The sequence below is a fragment of the Columba livia genome, chromosome 2 (genome assembly GCF_036013475.1).
Source record: "Columba livia isolate bColLiv1 breed racing homer chromosome 2, bColLiv1.pat.W.v2, whole genome shotgun sequence".
NCBI lineage: Eukaryota > Metazoa > Chordata > Aves > Columbiformes > Columbidae > Columba > Columba livia.
Genome location: NC_088603.1, coordinates 69,946,262 through 69,968,015, shown reverse-complemented (window position 1 = coordinate 69,968,015; position 21,754 = coordinate 69,946,262). Strand labels below are relative to the sequence as shown.

Below are 21,754 nucleotides of genomic sequence, written 5' to 3'. Positions count from 1 at the left end.
GGGGTGGGGGGTATGCAATTGCTTACATTCTCCTTAGCTAAAGAAAGTTACATAGATAAACTGGCAATTACTGAATGCATGCACTAAGTTAATTGAGTTAACTTAGTTCACAGTCTAGTCCTAGTATGTTAACTTCCCAGACTAGAATTTTATCAAGTGCTTAACATTTGAGAAGAACAATCTTATGTATACACTTTTTTTAACTTTTTTTTTTTTTTTTTTTTTTTATGTCTCACAAGCAGCTTACAATGTGTTTAGTTTTTACTAAGCTCCAGCAGCATTCAAAAGATAAAAATAACACCCTGGTGAACTGTGCACACAGTAGCTTTAATCTGGGGGTTTTGGCAATGAGGATGGAGTTAGACATTCAAATACTGTGACCAGTTTCAAATCCTCGTTTAAATGCAGGGCTAATAACAGACATCTTTCTATTTCACATTGACCATTAATGAACACTTACACTACTGTCGGTTTTGCCTGTTTATTGGAGTTTGCAAAGCAGATCTTCAGTGTTTTAGACATTAACAAGATGTTGAGGCTAATAACAGAAATCAACGATATTGAGCAAGATTAGTAAACATGTGAATGGAGTGTAATTATATGTCAGGCAGCTTTATGTTAAATAGTGCTTTAAATTAACATGCTTTCTGTCAAAGCAATCATACAGTCAGTATAATTAGGTTACTTTTGCTACAAGATTAACTGAAATCAAGAAAAAGGAAGAAAGTGTTGCATTCAGATTTCCTGTTAAAATGGAGGGGAGATATTATGCATATTAATATTCCAAAATGTTTCTCGTTAGAAGAACTTGGCTTCATGGTGAACCTTCTGAGCAGACTTTCCTAATTACAGCCCTTGTTAGCCTAATTTGTTATCTATCTAGCTTGGAAGTTACAGCACTGTTAAAATTATCCCTCCTCTTAATTTTTTCCAGACTTGATGAAGAGCAATCCAAACAAGAGCTGGCTCACATTCACAGGTCTTCTACAGAGTGGTGCCAAGCTCATGAGGGAGTTCATTTACCAGTGACGAGTTTTAACCATGGACACATCCTCACGTACATTGTGCAAGAGATGAGAAATCTCTGTAAACAGATGAACACAATTTTCTTCCTCATAGCAGTTGCAGAGTTATCATGTAAGAGGCAAACATTTCATATTTTCCACCAGTTTTCCATATGTCTGATGACATGATGGCTTCACCAGAAGCTGCAATGCGTTGGAGAAAGGATTTATCAAGGCTGCATTTATTTTCCTCTACTTCATGTCTTCAGCATTCATGGAGAGATTGTTTGGCTTGAAGAGGAGGATTCACTTGCCTTTCTGCCTGTAGTCCAGTATTACTATTGCGTCTCCTGTTCGGAGGCAGAGGAGAAGAGATTATCGGGGAAAAGAAGGCACAAGAGAGAAGTGGTCTCACAGATCAAGCGTGCCATTGGGCCACAAACACATCGTCCTCCCCAGCCTCCCAACATCCCTGGGGAACCAAACCTGCCTGGGAGTGGGAGCGAGATATCGGTGCACGGTTTGTACCTGCTGCTAATGCTAACGTGCTACAGAAGTCAAACGAGATGGGGATGTCCCCAGCAAGTGACAGATCACTTGACTCCTGAGGGCTGATTTGAAATCTACCCCGGACCACATCCATTGAGAATAACGGTGCTTTGCTAGCGCAGAAAATTATCTGTCCCCAAATAAACTTAGCCTGACATAAGAGTATGTTGAAAAGCTTTAAAAATAAAGCTTGTCTGGAAAGGCAGCAGATATTAATCCCTGCAGCTAAGATATCTGGAGCATCCTCACATGGTTGGCCAGGATGGCACAGAACCTACTGAAGACCCACAGCTTTTTGGAGCACCTGTTAGAGACCAGATGTGCTACCGTGGGGCACAGAGTGTGGCAATAACCCTATATTTGTGTACCTTATCTAAAGCACTGTCTCTTCTTCCCTGCTGATCACTTAAACACAGGTGCTTTCCTTGTCCGTAGACCTCAGAGGCTCTGCAACACTGATTATTTTTTTGTTTGTTTCTTTCCAGCCTGCACAGCATTTGGCAACTGATCTGATATGGAACAAAATCCTGGCATTTCTTCCTTCCCAAATGAGCCTGTAAGTGTTGTGTGCTGACCAAACAGGTATTTTAAAGATGGGGGGGAAAAAATGGCCCACCAAAAAGGAGACTAGCTTGTTAGGCCAGGGACAGCATATTAGCAAGCACCTGTTACTTTCTGGCCTCCAGTGATGAAATCGTAAGCCCTGGCTTGCCAGAGCTTCCGATCCCATCTCCCTCCAGTGGATCGTCAGATAAACTTGTCAGCAAGAGTAAGGCATGTGACAGATGGTGCAGGTTTCCTTTAAATAGCCAGGCTCCTGTACCCGAGGGGTAATCTGCACCTCGGGGGAGTGACAAATATGAGGGATATAAATATGCCATCACAGGTTTGCGGCACAACTAGGGTGGATGGATGAGACAAAAGTCCAACTTGAGACATTCTATAATTCTATGAAAAAGTTAATACTCATATTTAGGTTGCAAACTCTGGGCTGTAAATCCACTTAAACTCGAGTTCCATTCATCACTAGCAGTATAGTGAAATTTTAGATATAAACTTCATTTGTTCACTGAAAGAAATAGACATAGCCTGGACTTTTATTCTTTGTTCTTAAAAGCGTGATAGAACAAATGAAGGTATTTTCTGGAAAGGAGTCTCAATTCAAAAATCTCACTCGGAGCCTAAAAAAAGAGAGTTTTAATAACCAAGTGTGGAACCTCTGTTTGGATCTATAATGACCTGCAGAACATGGGCATTTTAACATTTGCACAAAAACTGCTGTTTATAAGCCTGTACAAGTACAATGGTAGAATGACTTCGTGCCCCACACAGATGCCCTTGGCACCCCTTCATTTGACCTTCTGGTTTCTGCAATCTCTGTATCTGCTCAGGAGAATGAGAGCATCAATAATTCAATTGTATTACAGTATTGCTTTGTATTGCACGGATTCGTGAGCTGTCACACAGGCTGGGTTTCCTGATAGCTGACTACAGCGTATTAAAGGAGCTTGATTTCACAAGCATGTAAATACAAAAATAAAATTCAGGGAAAAATAATCAGTTCCTAAAACATGTTATATGTTTCTGGAAAACGCATTTCATGCCACAGTACTTCAAAAAGAAGAGGAAAAATATGTTACAGCGAAGATTGCCATCTAACTTTAGCTCAGTGTTGGGTGAATATATTTCAGCAGTCTCTGCAAGATGTTCTAGAGGTCCCAGAAGACCTGGAGAAGCACATCCATCCATGCCCTGGGCACAAGGAAGTTACCCCACCATAAGTTTCCTGAGAGCAACGGCTCTTATTCTTGTTGTGCTGCCTCATCCCTTGCTTTACAATATCATTTATTTGGCTTTGCCCCTAGTGTTCCTCATCCAGCCGTTGGCCAAAGCTTTCCATTCCTAGGGACAGTGAGCAGCCAGGCATGGGGCTGCTGGAGCTGCTGCCCACTCTGGCAGCCAGCCTCTCTTCCTGCCCCATTTCTCTCCGAAAAGATAGTTCCACCACCTGGGGGTGAGCATTTTTATGGACTTGGCAGAGGCTTTGCAGCTGTGAAGATCTTGCAAGTGATTTGCTCAGCGTCCTTCAGCAGGCATTTAAATTACTGGTGGAGCAGGTAACTGTTGCTACATCATGTGTTGAAATGAAGCAGCTGAACGTGGTGGGTCTTTTTTATGTATGTATGTATGTATTTATCTATCTATCTATCTATTTATTTATTTATTTATTTATTTATTTATTTTTCCCAGGTGTGTTAAATGGAAGGCAAATGAATCTGCTCCATCTTCAAATGCTGGTGCCAGAGAAGAGACCTCACCTGAAATTGGCTTGGTTTTATTTTGGGGCAGTTCTAGTTTGACTGGTCAAAGAAACATGAGAGCAGTTGCCTGTGTGATGTTTTCTACCCGTCAGGATTGGGAGAAGCTATCACATGGTTCATCTTTGGTGCTCAGACCCTGCAGCCAAATTCTTGGCTGAGGTAAATTTATGGCAGTAAAAGAATAAGACCATTGTTTCCAATTATCCTCTTTGGAGTTTCTGTATTGCTCAACATTGTCTAGTACTCTAGAAACTCCGGGATTTGAAACAAACAAAAAAAAAGTCGTTACTGGTACTATTTTCTGTGCCTCTCAGGCTGTGCAGCTGGGTTGCCTTAGTTACCACCAATCCAACTGTGCAAGGGGAGGAAGAGGCACATGAGAGATAATACATTTTTAAAACCTCCAATACAGTGTGAAACAGTTTGTCTATAAATAATAAAACAAATTTAGGGTCTGGCATCTTTTGGCTGTTCTGAAAAGGAAAAACAAGGTTATATTATTTGACAGCCTGGATTTTCCAGCTCTCAAAAATGATACTGCATCTTTTTGCTCAAGCATAGGACGTAGCTTTAAGAATAACTTGCTCAAAGCTGAAAGCTGCCATCCATAGACTTTGGAATAATATATATATATTTACAGTGAAAAAAATAAATATTTATGTAGCTGGTTTTAGGAAAAGTGATAGTGGCCTGAAGCTATAAAGGAACATGGAAAAGAGCCCATATGAAGCATGGTACACTGTGGGCCAAGCTTGATTTGCAGCCTGCATTCTGCCAGAGGATGTAAGTCCAGAAGGAGTGTCCAGTTCTGGGCCCCTCAGTTCAGGAAAGACAGGGAACTGCTGGAGAGAGTCCAGCACAGGGCAGCGAAGATGATGAAGGGAGTGGAGTATCTCCCTTATGAGGAAAGGCTGAGTGAGCTGGGTCTCTTTAGGTTGGAGAAGAGGAGACTGAGGGGTGACCTCATTAATGTTTACAAATATATAAAGAGTGAGTGTCACGAGGATGGAGCCAGGCTCTTCTTGGTGACAACCAATGATAGGACAAGGGACAATGTGTTCAAACTGGAGCACAGAGGTTCCACTTAAATTTGAGAAGAACCTGCTTCTCAGTGAGGGTGACGGAGCACTGGAACAGGCTGCCCAGGGAGGTTGTGGAGTCTCCTACTCTGGAGACATTCAAAAACTGCCTGGACACATTCCTATGTAACCTCATCTAGGTGTTCCTGCTCTGGCAGGGGGATTGGACTAGATGATCTTTTGAGGTCCCTTCCAATCCCTAACATTCTATGATTCTGTGAAGGAAACCAGGCTTGCCACTGGTGTGGAGTTATTTGTTAACCACTTCTTGTACCTTCAAATCAATGCAGCTTATCTGAACACAAACTCAGCCAGCTTTCTTTCTTCAAGCGGAAAGGAAAGAAAAATGAGCAGCTGCCCTGGAGCCTTCATCCCTGCCTGGGATGAAGCCTGGTCACAGCAGTCCAGGCAGGTGCCACCAGCATCAGATCTAAATGCTTGGTGGCCACAGGTGTTATGAAAGATGGTGTTTCCAGATGTGCCTGTAGGAACTATTGAATTATTCTGTAACTCAGACTGTGGCTTTGGGGGATAAAGCAGGCAGCAAAAGGGAGGGCAGAAGTGCCCTTCCACGTGTTCTTTCTTTTGGGAGAGGAAGAGGTGAACGGGGTGGAGGGTGAGAAGTGAAAATGTTTGTCTTCTACCACCACAGATTATTTTGCTTTGTGTGTGTGTGGTTTGTTGGTTGGTTTTATTTTGTTTTGGTTTGGTTTTATTTTGTTTTGTTTTCCTCTTTTTTTCTCTGTAGGTTTATTTTAACTGCATCATCTGCCTTGTTGTGATGGGAAGGTGAGACAGAGAACAGTAGGATGAATAAGAGCCATTTTTGCTGTGAGAAGAAAGGTATGCTGGTATTGTGTCCTCATTCAGTTTGCAGCTGTTTTTACTCTAGCAATGCCGAGCCAAAGATTTGTCTCAGTCGGGAACATATTAAAACCCTGGCACACTGTAATTTGGAATATCTTCCCTCTGGCTGTGTTTCAATGCTTATTGGGACCCTGTTATCAATACCAGCTTAAGGAAGTCCTACCATTCCTTTGAATAGACACGGCCAGGAAATGGACTGGGAAAATGATCCAAGTTGAAAACAGTCCCTGCTTGCAAGAAACAGGCACGTGTGGTGGAGTAGGAAGGAGTGAGTAGTGGTGGGCAGGAGCTTACAGAAAAATTATTGCTGCCAAAGCCCCCTGTATTATCAAACTGCAGCCTCATGTACCACAGTTTCCAGCTGTTGGGGTGTAGCTTCTTTTGTTGGTGTATGGCAAATCTAGGGGGTGCCGCCATTCTTCGGGATGAAGACCTGAGGATGCACATGAATTGGCACAGACAGTGGGAACCATAACTCAGGGGGAGCATCCTGCACGTGGATGAAGGCACCATGTAATTGTTAAGGCTGCGATTTTGTGGCTTTTTTGGAAAATATCAAGTATGCGTGGAGAGGCAGACCCACCACACACAAGGGGCCTCTCTGGATTGCAAGATCACATTAGACATCAAGAGAAGATATCGTGTATGCCAAGTTTAAATGTATTCTCTGAGGTTACATTCATGCTATCACAACTGGGAGTGATTTTCAGCCTTTCCTCTGTGCACAGAACAGAAAGTTGAGTGCTTGCACTGGTTTCTTAGAAATTTCTTGAATTAACAGCCCTTTATCACATGAGTATATCTAGTCAGCTGTTCAAAATGTGTCTAATTCTTGCAGATAATTTGAGCTCTGCTTGGCACACTGTTCTCTCTGGTCAAGTAACACCTTGGAAATAAAATTATTTTAATTTTTATTATCTCCAACTTATGTATCAGGCATACTCTAGGCCTGAAATTATAAATATGTACTCAGTGATGAAAAAATCTGATACTCAGATGATAAAAGGTCTGATGCAAGTTCTATACTGTCCTGCAGTGATGTTGTGGTCTTTGATTAAATACAGAGGCAAAAGTTGTTAGTAGTGATAGTTACTATTTATGTGATGCCTCTTAAACTAGACCCAGTGCAGAAAGGCTGTGAGTTTGTTTTCATTTACCAGCAATCCTCATCTCGTATCATGTTTATGCAAGAGCAGAATTCAGCCAGAATTTCCAAACATGGACATGTAGAGCAAGCATCTTACTTGCAAAGGTATCAAGCAGTGAAGCTGGTTATTCAGCACATTTGAAAGTCAATCTGCTGCTTTTAGGTAACTGAGTGCGGATAGTGAGAGACCAGCTACAGACACTCTACTTTGGCTTGACAGGCATGTGAGACTTCACAAAATGCATCAGGCATCAAATGTTCCCTGAGAACAGAGGGAGGTTGTCTTATTTATTTTCAGAGGTGTCTTTGCAGGGTTTTTTCTTTCATCAGAAAACAAGTTTAAGAAATTGCAAATGTTCACACATTTGTCCTAAATAAAATACACACGTTTTCCTGACAGAAACACTTTCATCCTCAGAAACTTAATGTTGATTGAAAGAGAGGAAACCAGAAAGGAAACGAATAATAATAATAAAATGCCAGGCCAAACCCCCAAAGTTGCTTCATCAGTTCTCTCTTCCAACTGTTGAACATGTCCTCCTAAACTGTTTTTTTTCTAACTGCTCATTTGTCCAAGGAGGCTCACTTTCACTTTCTTCAAATCACTGCTGATTATTCCACTACTGAAGCAGAAGGGAAATGTTCTCAACAACCTGTTAAAACTTCCTGAAACACTGCTTTACTCATGGAGCTGCTGTGATGCTTTCACTTGGATGCACTGATGCTTTCCTATAAATTGTCAGTGAACAGTGCCATTCTCTAATCAGAAATACACCACGGATGCAGGTGTAAGAGTATCAGCCAGAGAGGTTTTGCTTCTCTGGAGCTTTATTTGAGAAGGAATTAGAAATTCATTGATTATGCTGGTAAGAGATGCTGCTCAAGCCACATTAGAGAAAATTGGCCCAGATTTTATATGGTAACACTGGGATTCTTGCCCCGACTTTTTTTGTCCGTTTATTATTAGCTAGTTAGGACCTGGCAATCTCTATCAGACACCCAAATACTGGCCCCCTTCCTCTCCCCACCTGCCTAGGTAATCACAGGAATCCATTTTAGATTTTTTTTTTTCTTATGGATAAAAGTGAAAAACAAAACTTGGACTGACCCCATATCATACGGTTGAGGAACTCCCCGAAGTTGTAGAAAGTGACGATGACACCAAGGCTACCAGCGAAAAAGGCTACTAGCCCGGCCGGGTTGAACAGTGCAAAGAGAGGATATACCCACTCTCCCGTTACATAATAAATCCACAGGACCCTAGTCAAAGAGAGAAATGACCTTTGGTTAGGACCATTCAGTTAGAACAACCACTTCATGATTTCTAACTCCTGAAGGGCCAAGTTATCAAAACAGTCTTGATACAGACAAAATTAGCTCAGCTGTTGATACATCTCCTCACATTTGGGCTATTTGCTGTGAAGCACACTTGAGCCACTGCTGAATTAGACGGGTTTCAGGGCAGGCTGAAATGCACATGATGTTCTGCCGTCACCCCGGTGGCATTGGCTATTAATGGCAGTAACATAGCAATAAAATAGCAAAATACTCAGAAATGTGCACTTGGCTTATTCAAATAAGCTCTTATGTGTCTGCTCTTTAGTTACAACAGCTTTTCAGTCCCTATCCAGATCTTGAGGATCCGTGGAGACAAAGTGATGTTTTTCACAGTCTCTATCCTCCTGCTGTTGACCATATTTTGTGGGGTGGAAAGTTTTCAGGAGTGGAGAGGGCAAGGGGAATTCTTCAGAACCTCTTCTCTCAGTTGAACAGGAGGAGTAGGTAGGTAGGAAGCAGAGATGTAGCTGCTTTGTTCTGGAACCATTTGCAAAGCAGCATTTGTAAAGGAGAAAAAAGGAAAAAGGATTTCTGCTTTACAGGGCTTCTTTTCCTCTACTTAGGCCTTCTCTTTCTGCCTTTTTCTTCTCTCCAAAAACATCTGTTAGTAGCTGTCAGTTCACTGATATTATTTTTACTGTTTATAGATCACAAGAATGACTGGTAGCAAATGCCTGGATGTAAGAATACAAAAATGGTCTTTATACATTAACTATAGTACAAAATACGTTTTTATGGATGCAGCTATATATCTTTGTATTGGATATGTAGAGAATATAGTAAAATATTGGGCAGGCCTCCAGTGATTGTTATGAGGATGTGCCATTCTAATGACAGGCAGCACTTCCCTAAAAAGAACCTTTGGGTCCAAGGAGTCCTAAAAGGTTTAATTCTTGACTTAAAAAAAAAATTAAAAAAATAAAAAAATCAAAACAAACCCAACCAAACAAACCCCCCCCACATCTGAGGAGTTTGCCATACTTTCCACAGCAGCGTTAACACAGGAATGCAGTCCCACTCTCTCTGAAAGCACCCAGCCTGCCGCTTTGCACTGAGCACCATGCCTCTCAGAGAAGTGACAAACCAGCTGGCCCATCAGCCTGAAAATGTGTCACGAAACTGAAGAATGGGAGCATGCAAAGAAAAAAAACCCCACATGTCTGAAAAGACAATTTTTCATTTCTCTAGTTAGAGCAGAAAAGGGTAGGGCACGAAAAAGGAGTTAGTTTGCTAATCCTCACCTAAGAGAGAGAGTGGGGAAACGGAGGGGTTTGGTAGTGGAGCTGTCTGAGTTGAGCATGGAAATGTTGTGTAGATATTCGTTTCCGTAATTTAAGATAGCTTCTTTCATGAAACAAACTGGGCTGTAAAACAGCTACGTAATTAAAACAACAACACAAACAGCCTGCACAAAAGGCCACAGCAAAGCTGAGAAGAAATACCAAATCCTGGATGCCAACAGGAGCCCATGCAATGTCAGTAAGCGTTCTTCACTGCGTAGGGCTACTATTTTCTTAATGTGCCTTGAACAATAAACCAGAGAGTGACAATTGTCTATTTCATATGATGAGGAACTAAATTATCTTGATCCAATTCAGCCACCTGATATGAAGCACATCCACCCGTATTTTCGAACCTAGACAAATGACTATGCAGAAGCACTAAACTACTTTCAGCTTTCTAACTTGGTGAAAGCTGTGTCTTGCCAGTTGTGTTGGTTGGGGTTTGTTTGTTTGTTTGTTTTATGTTGGGGCACGCCTCCAGATTCCTGAGCTTACTCATTTTTATCACAGAATAGTTCACAGTTTTGGGGTTTATTTATTTTGAGTTTTGTTGTTTTGTTTTGTTTTTCTAGGGATTTCATAAAATGCACCCCACAACTTACAGATGCATATTGCTTATTTTTCATGGATAATCACCTGTGAAATACACATGCAGGATTCAGAGGCTTATTATTTTGACAATTTCACTTTACCCAATTTCAATTTTTACGAAGAATTTACCTTGGATATAAGTAGTGAGTCAGAAACAGAAAACACCCAGAATAATGGGGAGGATATATTGAACTAACAGCCCTGGATATAACCAAAGTTGCCAGACTGCTATAGGATAGAGGACAGCATATAGATACCAGGGAGGGGTGATGCGCTGTCATAGTACAGGAGCTGGACTCAATGATCCTTGTGGGTCCCTTCCAACTCAGGACATTCTATGATTCTACAGCTGGATGTAACTGGGGAAATTATCCTGTTCTAATTATCTGTCCATTAATGATAATGGAACCACCGCATTTACTGAGGGAAAAAATAATTAAAAAAAAAAAGCATCTATAGGGAATTATTAAATGGGATGATCCAGAATGGAGAAAACATATTAGCCACATACAAGCTCTCTGAGGCTGTGGTTAATTCAAAATTAAGAGGTTGTGAGCTGAAAATGAGCACACAGTGAAGAAAAAATATTTTGATTCCCAACAGAGGTGGAATATGGGCATATTACAAGAAAGCCATTAGCCTCTAGATTTAATTTGGTTTGGGTTTTTATGTACTTTAGGTTTTTTATACAGAGGTAATCTGTAATGATTTATATTCCCTCACAAGGGTAGTTTGAACTTTTCTCCAGAAACACATGCAAAACTGTGAAGATTAATATTTATTTTATACTGATCTATTACCACTGAAATAGGAAAGGGCAATCTATTGTTACTTCTTCTTAAGATTTAAAATGTCAGTTTTAAAATTTATATAGTCTTCAGCATTTTCAATGTGATGACTCCAGGAGTAAGGTATTACTTAATGCAACCAGGGGATTCAAGGTCCATCCTTGCAAGAATTAACTAACATGCCTAATGTTTCTCTTCACCCCGGTGTCCCACAACTGAAGACAACCTCTCATTTTGGAACACTACAAGTATTCAAAGCCCTGCGCAGAGGCAGGTACCTGGTGCAAGGCATCACTGGCTGCCTGGTTTCTTGCTGCCTTGCTGGGACTTGTCAGTTCTCAGCCCACCAACACTGGGGAAGGGAAGTTCAAGGAGAGGCTCATTTGAAGGACAACGTTGCTTGCAAAACGTAAGGTGCCCAAATGGGGCTATTAAATAACTGGGTTGTAGCACTGATGGTAAAATACATACACGTGTTAAGATTTCAGTGCACAGGCTAAAGTTAGTTAGTTAAAAGCTGCTATCTCTGGTTACAGGGAACCAAGACAAGGAGGGAAACAGAAAGCAGATGGGAGGTGGTTCTTTGCTGCCTCAGGAGGAGAGAAAGCAGCAATATTGAAATCCTAGTATCCTTTATCCAGTTATCAGAGCCTTGGGATACAGGGCCAAGTTCTCTAAGGGACCCCCTTCCACACAGGACCCTGGCAGCACCGTGTAACATCAATTCAGAGAAGATACTGGGAGGGCTCAGATGTGTTAATCCTTGTGTAGATCCTCATCCTTTGATAAGGATTCTGGCCCTGGTGTGAACCATTTCTCCTGTGAGGTGAAATTACTCAGCTGATGGGGACTTTAGGAGAAAGCATGGCACATGTGACTGCAGTAGTCACCTGGAGAGCTGTCTGGTCTCAAAGACAGTAAAAACCAAATGTCGTCAGAAGACAAGAAAAACAAAGCTGGTGTTAAGCAACTGAGTGAACCAGAGCATAGGAAAGGAATTTAGGAAGCCGTGGTTGTAAGCCTATTAGGCTGCGGGCTGGATAAGAATAAATGGCTCCCAACTTGGTTACATAAAATAGAAATGAAGTCCATGGCTTCCACAGCCACTTTGAGGGGTTTCAGGTCACAAGAGTGTTTCAACTATGCGGTTTTTCTATTTCAGATTTTCATTCTGTGAACTGAATGGAGTCTCTAGCTGAGAGTGAGAACTGCTTGATAGGAATGGGAAAGATGGATTCCTTCATAGTTCCCAGTGACTTCTCAGAAAGTTTTGCATGAGGACAAGGCCCCTCCTTGCTGACCAGTTGTTCTGTATCCTCCACCCTGTGCCCAGGTACTTCCCAAGCTCTAGAAATTGATATCACAGTGTACCTTGAAACTATATGGACCTGTTTCTGAGCTGAGTGTCAACATAAGGCACCATCAGAGTGGGTCGAAGTGTTGGCAGCTGTCCATAGTTAGATGGAGTGGTCAATGCCGCCAGACCTTGGCACTGCAGTTGGGATGCAATGAGCAGGAGCGGATGCAAACCCAGCTCCAGTGGTCTGTGATGCACACAGGAGGTGGGTGGAGGGTTATGGGTGGAGTGGGGTTGCCTAGTTAGATATTGTTTATTCTCTTAGGATAATCCTCCCACAGGTTGGAGATAACTGTGGTACATTTCTGGAAACTTAAGTGGTGTCTGTGGGTGGAGTGAGATGTGGCAATGGGGGAGATGCTTCCTCGCTACCTGTCAGTTTGCACCTGGCTCTGAATATCATTTTGTGTCTCAGGTTTCTAAACCCAGTTGACAAATATCAAACTGAGTTTTACTCCTCTTCTGCTCCCATGACCTCCAGGCCTTTGAGATTTGGTGGTTTTGCAGTGAGAAGACAGCAACAGAGGTAAACTTCATGGTACTGGTAGAAATGAAAGGAGAACTCCAGCTCAACAGAAATAACTCAAAGTACCCCAGAGTTTATGACAGTTTAGTTGCCTTTCTATTAGAGGTTTCAGGATTTGTATCGTGTTTGAAGAAACCCACTCTGCCTGTGTCTGGAAATAGTTTTCATGGGTCTCAGTTGAAGTTTAAATGACTTCTCCACAGAACAGACTACTGTCTCCCATGTGCCTGGGAGGGAACGTAATCTAAGTACAGTGTTCAGCCCAGTTTTACAAAGGAGATTACTTGAAGAAAATGTAATACTTACCAGCTGATATACAGTAAAAAGACACATCCCAATAGGATCAATCCCTTCTTCTTTGCTGGGTAACGATGTGGTGTGACAAGGATTTCCAGAACAGCAATTGGCAATACAGCTGTGTGCTGAGGAGAAAAGAGTCCGTCACTGATGGGTTGCAGTGCCTCTCCTTTGGTCATTGCTGATCACAAAGCTCATGAGCCTGCCCGTGAGCAAAGCAGCATTTAACAATACTGAATGAGAGTGTATACAAGCACACATACGTATTCTTTTTTGTAGTGAAGAAGTACCCTTGCAGTAACAAGCATGGAAATTTTCTTGTTAGTAGACTGTAAAAAGTACTGGAACAAAGTCTACCTTTCAGATGATCTGCATTACTTTATAAAAGGTGAATTTTCCTTTTACATTTTCTAATGCAATAAACTTTTTGTTAATTCCCATTAGAGTACAAAAGACTTTGATGTCTATTGTTATGTGTGCTTGAGGATGTCAAAAGTCTCTTCCTTGAACTCATTAAGCAATTGCTGAATTACTTCATGTTCTCTTCAAGCTGTTATTGTATTTTATAGATTGTCACTTATTACTTCAGTGCAATTGCAGTGATTCTCTTTGTAAACGGGAAAACATGGTGGTAAACAGAGGACTTCAGTTAGCTGTGATTAAGGATGATGAGGGAACTTCACCAAGCTTAACCAAGAGTTAGTAAAGACAGCTTGCTGGAGAAGCTTTCTTTTTTTTCTTCTCTCTTTTATTGTCAAAGAGTTTTAATTGTATTAAGCAGCTTCAGTTTCAAGGACTTTTATGATGGCCACTGTCTGAGCACAGAGGATTTTCTGCAGAGGACAGACAGCTTGGTAGCACTCACTGTTTCATGGTGGGGAGCTGCCTCCCAGAAGGATGCTCCTCACTGTGGGGAGGTTGGGAGCACAGCAGAAGTCCTTTGGGCTCAGCTGTTAAATGGAAAATTCTTCTGGTATGCTGAAACCTCAACTTGTTGGCTGATTTGTGACAACTTTAGAAAATAATCTGTTGGGGTGAAATTTCCCTGCTGAAAGTTTTGTAATATGCCTTGTGCAAACAAGTGATAATTTCGAGTTGCAATACCTAGGACAGAAGGCCTAAACAGTGCTGGGCAACACACAGCAAAAACAGCCAATGAGGTGCAACTAGAGAAAACAATAGCAACAAATGTAGCTGACTAGTTGGTTAAATTCCCATTAATAAAGCAAATAATTTCACAGGTATATGGGGAATAAGAGGGCAGGGCAGGAGAGAAAAATAGATTTTTGATGAGAAAAAAACACCCAACTAATGATTTTTTGGTTTTGCCTAAAGACGCAAACCCCTGGGTATATGGTATGAAGTTTCCTCTTGTACCGGGAAAGTGGTTCTAGTACCTTCAATGTATGTATTTGTCAGAATCTGTGCTGAGTATCTGATAAGGTAGAATGGTGTTCAAGTTTTATTGCTGTATATTTATAGTATCTGTTGCCACAAATACACACAAAATTCTTTAAATGCACAATGAGTTATACATAGCATTCATGAAAACATTCTTTACCTACTTGATTAAGAGGCAGACATCCATTCTTGTCTGCCGCTGCCAAGTGACAGCTCTTGGGAAGCTACATGTGCTCCCTCACGAGCTGCTGTTCGTACTTCACTGTCCCACTACCAAAACAGCCCTTCCACCTCAGTTATCATTTTGCAAAGAGATAGAAAAGATTTACTTGATGTTCCAGTTCCTCTCACTCATTGGCCCTGAGATTTTCTTCTGTTCTGTTTCACAAAGAAATTCTTCAGCTGTGCAACCCACTTGGTTGATAGCAGAGGTCTCGTTGTATCAGTACAAGTGATTCCTGTATTCATTTAACCAGAAAAATGTCTTCACTGCACATATATATAATCCCTGTAAATATCTTTTAGTCAGAAATCTATGTGTTAAGCTGCTTTTAGAATGATTAAAAGAAAGTTTGTTTTCCATAGGTGGTCAATAGTTTGTCTTTTAATAAGACAAAAATGCTCATGCAAGGCAGCAGTGACACATAACTTGCAGTTTGTCCTAACCTGTAGTCTTTCGCCTTTTGCAGTGGATTTGTCCATTATGTAAAGTGGATTTAAGTCCTGCTTTTTCATCTGACATCCAGCAGGCTACAAAATTCCTTTGGGATACATGAAATGTCCTTGCTAGTCTTTTCATTAATTTAAACACTTTTAACAACTATAAGCTGGTTGTTTCAGCTGTATTATTGCTGTCCTAAGAGAGATTTAGTAGGAGCAACCTGGTGAAATAATCCTTTGTTGAAGTGAACAGTTTTTAAGTGGGGGTTATTTTATATACTTATTTCCTTAGTTTAGGGCTTTTTGTTCTCAGAGTGAATGTTAAATAAGTACAAGTCAGCAGTATGATGCTGCTTTAATGAAAAAAGTGTGTGGCATTCTGGGATGGTATTAACAGGAATGTTGTGTGTAAAAAAGACCTGGGAAGTAACTGTGCTGCTCCACTTGAATTAATGAGGCTTTGGCTGGCACTCTGTCTCTGATTTAGGGCACCTCATTTTGACAGGTGCAGATAATTTGGAGCGTGTCCAGAAAAGGACAGCATAAACAGTGAGAAAGTATGAACAAGAAAGCAGTCCAAAGACAGGGGTAGAAATCAGGACTGAATGTGGTGGTGTGTCTGTTGAGAAAAAGAAAATGAGAGGGTATTGAAGTCTTAAGAGGTTGGTACAGTGATGACTGTGATGGGTGAGTTATCCACGTCTATTGTGGGTGGGACCAAGAGTGATTGGTTCACTTTTCCTCAGGAAGATTTAGCTTTATACTGGTAAACAAGGTAAAGGGCAAGCAGGGAAGTGAGCATCTCAGGGAGCAGAGTGAGCCATATACAGGAGAAGCCAAGCAAGAAGCTGAGTGTGATTCCGCCAAGCCCCCTCTGGGCATCTCTGACCCAGCCTCAGTTTTCCTCTGAACCAGCTGTCGAGGGCTGTGCAAAGTCCAGAGCTGGTGCAAGTAGATGTATCCGGAAGCAGAGGATGAAAGCATGGAGAAATGGGGGCTCTCCTGACAGGGGCAAGCTGTCATGACTAAGATCACCAACTTCTCCACTCGCTTAGCCAACTCCCTCTCTTTCTCAGTTCATACACCTTTGCGCTGCCTTACAGTAAGTAAACCCTACAGGAAAGGGGAAAGATGAGGAAAAAAACCAAACGCTTTGTATCTCATTTGCAATTTCTCATTTGTTTCACAGTGGGGAAAGGCATCGCACTGGGTGACGACTGGAGGGACCCTGCAGCAGCACAGGAGCAATGTGCGACCAGCACGATAAAGTCACGGGGACCAGCAAGCTGGGTGCAGCAAGGAGGAGCTCACTGCTCTGACACGTGCATTGGCACTGCAGATGAGTCGCAAACTGGTAGGGGTTGCAAAAGACAGTTGGGAACTCGAAGTTTTCTTCTGTGACGATTTTTAAAATATTGATTTCCATAACTAGTAATTTTTTGGTGGGCCTCTCCAATTATGGAGAAATTAGAGAAAATAGTTGGTGGCCTGTACATCAAAATAAATTTGAAAGTCACTGGTAAAACTGGGGAATTTAGCTGCTTTCTGAAGTAGCCAAGAGTTTAGTGGAAGTGGTGGATTCAATTTTCTGCTCTGCCTGATTTGCAGGGGCTTTGAGCAGAGTTTCTCACTACCTGGAAGAGTGTTTCCATCTCCAAGAGCAACAAAAGCATTCAGGAGCGGAGCTGTCTGCCTCTTGTTTTATGAACAGTTTGTTAAAGGTCTTGGATGTATCCTGATTTGGAAAAAAAAAGAAAAAAAAAAAAAAGAAGAGAAAACAAAAAGAAAAAAATTTGTTGTAGCATAGGAAAGCTGCTTTCTTCCCAAGTCACAGAATCACAGAATGTGAGGGATTGGAAGGGACCTCGGAATATCATCTAGTCCAATCCCCCTGCCAGAGAAGGAACACCTAGATGAGGTTACACAGGAAGGTGTGCAGGCGGGTTTTGAATGTCTCCAGAGAAGGAGACTCCACAACCTTCCTGGGCAGCCTGTTCCAGGGCCCCATCACCCTCACTGTGAAGAAATTTCTTCTCAAATTTAAGTCGAACCTCTTGTGTTCCAGTTTGACCCCATTATCCCTTGTCCTATCACTGGTTGTCACCAAGAAGAGCCTGGCTCCATCCTCGTGACACTCATCCTAAGTCCAATGTTGACATTGGCACATGACTTAGAGTGTGTGCTGTGTCTTCTGTATAAATAATTGTATCTCTTAAAAAATATTTTGCCATATGTTAATCCAATTTTATTTATTAACAGATTATTAGCTTATTCCTAGTTAAAGAGATCCACTGCATATATTAAGTAGACATGATTTTTGTAGGGCCATTTAAACTTGCCATGCAAATGCCTTTTTGAGATAGGTTTCTACAACAGTTTTCAGCTAATTCATGCATGCCCAGGATTAATTTTTTTTTCCTTTTTGGATATAAAACTTCTGTTGTTTTCCGCCCCCCACTCCACTTCCTTCTCATGTACTCATACACCCCCCGGCCCAATAAACACATGGGACAATCTTCCCTTGCACTTGTGCTATCCTGGAGTCTGCTGGTGACTTCACACATCTCTGCCGAGCCCAGTTTGCCCATTAACGGTAAAATCACAGTGGAATTTCTATCGAATAATTGAGTGTGTTTATGAGAGCAGATGTGTATTTATACAGCAGACACCAGAGGAACGTGTGGTTGGCTCCAGGGTGCAAAGCCTGCCCTTCGCCTACAACACGCCGCTGGCTTTCCAAGTGATTTCCCTCTCACAGCCGATAGACACTGATTTTGGCAGCATCGTTAGTGATAGACCATATATCATGGTTAATCACATCTGCTTTAAAGACTTCTCATATCCTTCTCAATAAAAAAAGATGTATTTTCTCATTCAAGTTATTTTTATCATAGGTCTCCAGTGCATGGTCATTAAATATACTTTCAACCGTATTTAGCTGTGCTTTATATGGGTAAACTGATATATGTCTGAAGAGTGCAGTATTTGTATGAGAACAAAACAAAATATGTAGCTTTGCCTCTTGCTTTAAAGAAAACTTAATAATTAAACTCAGATTGACACAGATCAAAACATTGGCAAAAATTGCTGGAAACAGTGACTCATTTTTTATTTCAATTAACAGTTTCTCAGTTTCACATGTAAACAGTGAAACTGTCAAAAATAATTATTACAGAGGGAGAAAAACCCTATTTCACTCCAAGGTAAGGAAAACAGGCTGAAACAATAGCTGTGGGTACTGATCAAGCCATCAATGAACTGAACTGAATCAGAGAGTTTTTTGCTTCTCTTGGCAGGAATCTTGTTAGTACTTATTTTTATGTTCTTTGAAATATTAATATATTTACTTGTCTAACAACCTCTGTTTGTTGAGGAAAACTTTCAGCTTACAAATTTTGTAAGGACAAAAGTATTTTAAATTCCTTTAAAAAAATACGTATTTTTACAGTGGAAACATAATTTATGGAACTTTCAAAATTATCAGAGACATTTTGTTAACTAATCACACTTATAATCTGAATTCCGTTTCCAAACATTTGATTTAAAAATCCTCTGTGGCTCTTTTTGGCACGTGTTAAGATTTTTAACTTGGATTAGATTTCTTTGTTTTTTTTTCCTGACAAACCCAGGTGAATCTGAACTAGTTGTAAAATTGCAAAATTCCTTTTGTTGCTCGTAAACTTTGGAATATATATGGAGGGGAAAAAAAGGTTTCTTAAATGTATGATGAACTTTATCTGAAATACTGGCATGATAACTCACCTCCTGCAGAGAAAATGACATTATAACATTCTCCTGCTCCTGTATTTTTTGTTTCCTACACCGTGTTGTATGTTGTTTCCCAGGATGCATTTCAGGTTCATGAGTTTAAACTGAGATATATAGTCCTCTCTGCATATTATTTCCACTGATTGGTAAGACCACATGGAATTTCTACATCCTGTATATTTTATTTTGAATCGTTTGTGTACTTGTTCATCATTACAACCTCAGTTTGCTGTTGAGGACGTAAGTAGGAGCAAGTTTCCAAGGGCTGAGGAGACAGAGTTGGGTCAAGTCTGCGCTCAGCTGCAGGCTCCAGCCTGGGCTGTTTTAAGCCCATGAATAATCTCCCCAGAGATGCTGAGATCACTCCTAGGCCTAACGCGTGCGTGGCAGATTGACTCAGTTTGACCCCGTTTGACTCCAGAGTGAAGGAAATGATGCCTCGGTCGACCGTGGCTGTTTGTTTCTCATTTGTCTGCATTTACATACCCTCCTTGTCTGCTTTCCATTAACACGTGGGCCTTCAGTGGCATGTTTTTCACAAACATTTACCACTGGCCAAACTAAACTCCACGGGGCACAGTTGGACACCACCAAGTGTTTTTGAGAAACTGCCCATGATTTCTCCTTTCAGACAAATTCCCCACAGAGCTTGTGTGCTGACAGCAACTCGTGGCTGATACTCATGCTTGTATCTTCTCCGGCAGTATGTTACTGCAAGGAAAACGCAATAACCCACTTTGGTGCTGTCTTTTGAGGCTCGTGAAGCCAGTGTTCATTGGTTGACCCTTGAGATATTTGCTCAGTTATTCAGCTCTTTGTTGGGAAATGTCCTCTTGTCTATGGAAATTTCCTTGGGTTGAATGCTTTTATAAACAATTACAGCCTGTGTTATCTGAGAGTAATAAAACTAAATGGCTTCCTGTCACCATAACCTCTATTTAGTTTTATACTCCTCATAATTTTCTGAATCTCTGTATGCTCTCTCCTTTCTTGGCTTTGATTTGGAACAAATTCCCTCTTTTTTTTATTATGCTATGATACTGCCTTCATTCAAATGCCTCATTTAAAATTTTCTTTTGTGATCTGATCTTACACATTTTTTTCCTCTCTGAACATCTCTTTTTTTTTTTTAGAGTGGGAGGGGCTTAAGCATAATTGTTCATTTAATTTCTTTAACTAGTACGTTGCCTTTATTCAAATACTCAGTTGAAGAAATAATTCTTTTTCAGAGTTACCACCTGTCTTTTATATTCCCAGCCATTACTGCATTTTCAGGGAACCACAGGTTTATTTCACGGACTGAGCAGGAGGGAGGTACAAGGAGTCCTGTTACTGAGTGGGTGTGGGGACAAATTAGTCAGGAAGCTATTGCTCAATTTAACTCCAACCACCCTCCTCTCTGAACTGTCAGCTAATATCTGTTTCTGCCCTTTCCAGGTCCATTCATGCTCAGCTGAAAAGCAAAAAAATTTTTTCTGCTTTTTCTGAAACACAGAGGCAGTTTGGGAATGTTACTGTGAAAATGGATGAAACATCAAACTAGTTGTGTGATCAAAGGTGAAAGAGCTTCAGAGATAACATTTCCTGCATGTATGCATGCATTTTTGGAAATAAGACCCTGGCTAAATTATCCTATTTCTTACTAGCAAATGTTTTGTCTCCATGTCAGTGCCAGAATTTTAATTGCATTTCTCCCTGACATAAGATACGTAGTCTAAGGAGCTCATGTTGCACTGCAGCTGGAAGCTGATATGAGACTGCAGTGACATATCCTTTGCTGTGGGATATTTGTCTCCAGCTGTTCCTTGGCGGCCTGGGCTCGGAGACTGCACCTGTGTGTGCCGGGGTAGCGGCAGCCCAGGAGGATCCCCTGCCGTAACATTTGCCTGTGAAACACATACTTTCTCCTTGATGAAATAGGCTTATGTCAACAAAAATTGAAACTTAAATATACATACATACATACATATATATATATATATATATATGTAGTTCTGGGAAAAGCCTAAGCATCTTTTCTCTCAAATGTGCAAGGTGATTAATTTTGTGTGCCATACCCCTCTACACACGCACACATTCTTCTTCTTTACCAAAGCTGGATGTAGTTGGAAGGTTATGAATGTCCATAGTTGCCAGACAGCTTAAAACTGAGATCCTGTGAAATGCAAAGAAATGGAAATATTTCTCTCAAATAAATATGTAGGAATGATTAAATACCAATTGCAAGGAGAATTCTTTGAGATGGTCAAAGATGAACCTCATGTGGTTCTTGTATACACATCTGGAGCAGGACTCCAGTTAGAATGGCCTGGACAAGTGGGTTCTGCTCCACATGTTGATTTTGCACCTTCTTGATTGGTTAGTGTTGCAGCAGCTTCCTAAAAGATCTGTAGGAAGATATAATCCTTCACACAGATGCCCTCATGTAGGAGTAAGAGTGACTCGTGTTCACATAACTTATTTTCTTTTCCAAATGGGAGTAAATCACACTGATCCAAAATAACATTTCTGTTGACATAGTTGTGTCCACACTAGGGAAGGTAACGGTTTAGCTGGGTGGGTGTAACACAAGCAGCTTGCAGGCACAAACAAACTCCGTGATGAGAGGGAACATGACAAGTCTTGCTGGTGTTCTTACCATGAGCCCATGGTGGCTTGCTTCGGTGAAGGAAAATTACTTGTATGCACCCAGGTTGTTCTTTCACTCCCCTGTATTTTCCTTTTACTTTCAGTTGCTGCTTAGCTACACTGGGACCAAGTGCAAAGGCGCCTGAGAGG

General features: G+C 41.2%; 1 protein-coding gene across 3 annotated transcripts in view; it reads right to left on the bottom strand.

Annotated features, from left to right (window-relative positions):
• Nucleotides 1-465: 465 nt before the first annotated feature.
• ADTRP (androgen dependent TFPI regulating protein) overlaps nucleotides 466-21,754 on the bottom strand; it is a 34,575-nt gene continuing 13,286 nt past the window's right edge. For 2 of the 3 annotated variants that reach the window (XM_065052415.1, XM_005512545.3), the window contains 3 exons: nucleotides 13,157-13,272; nucleotides 8,076-8,227; nucleotides 466-1,354 (listed from right to left, as the gene is read on the bottom strand). In XM_065052415.1, coding sequence (XP_064908487.1) covers nucleotides 1,311-1,354; nucleotides 8,076-8,227; nucleotides 13,157-13,272 — 312 coding nt within the window. In that variant the 3' untranslated portion in view covers nucleotides 466-1,310. The remainder of the gene's footprint in view (nucleotides 1,355-8,075; nucleotides 8,228-13,156; nucleotides 13,273-21,754) is intronic. The other variant, XM_021301345.2, reaches the window with a different exon arrangement.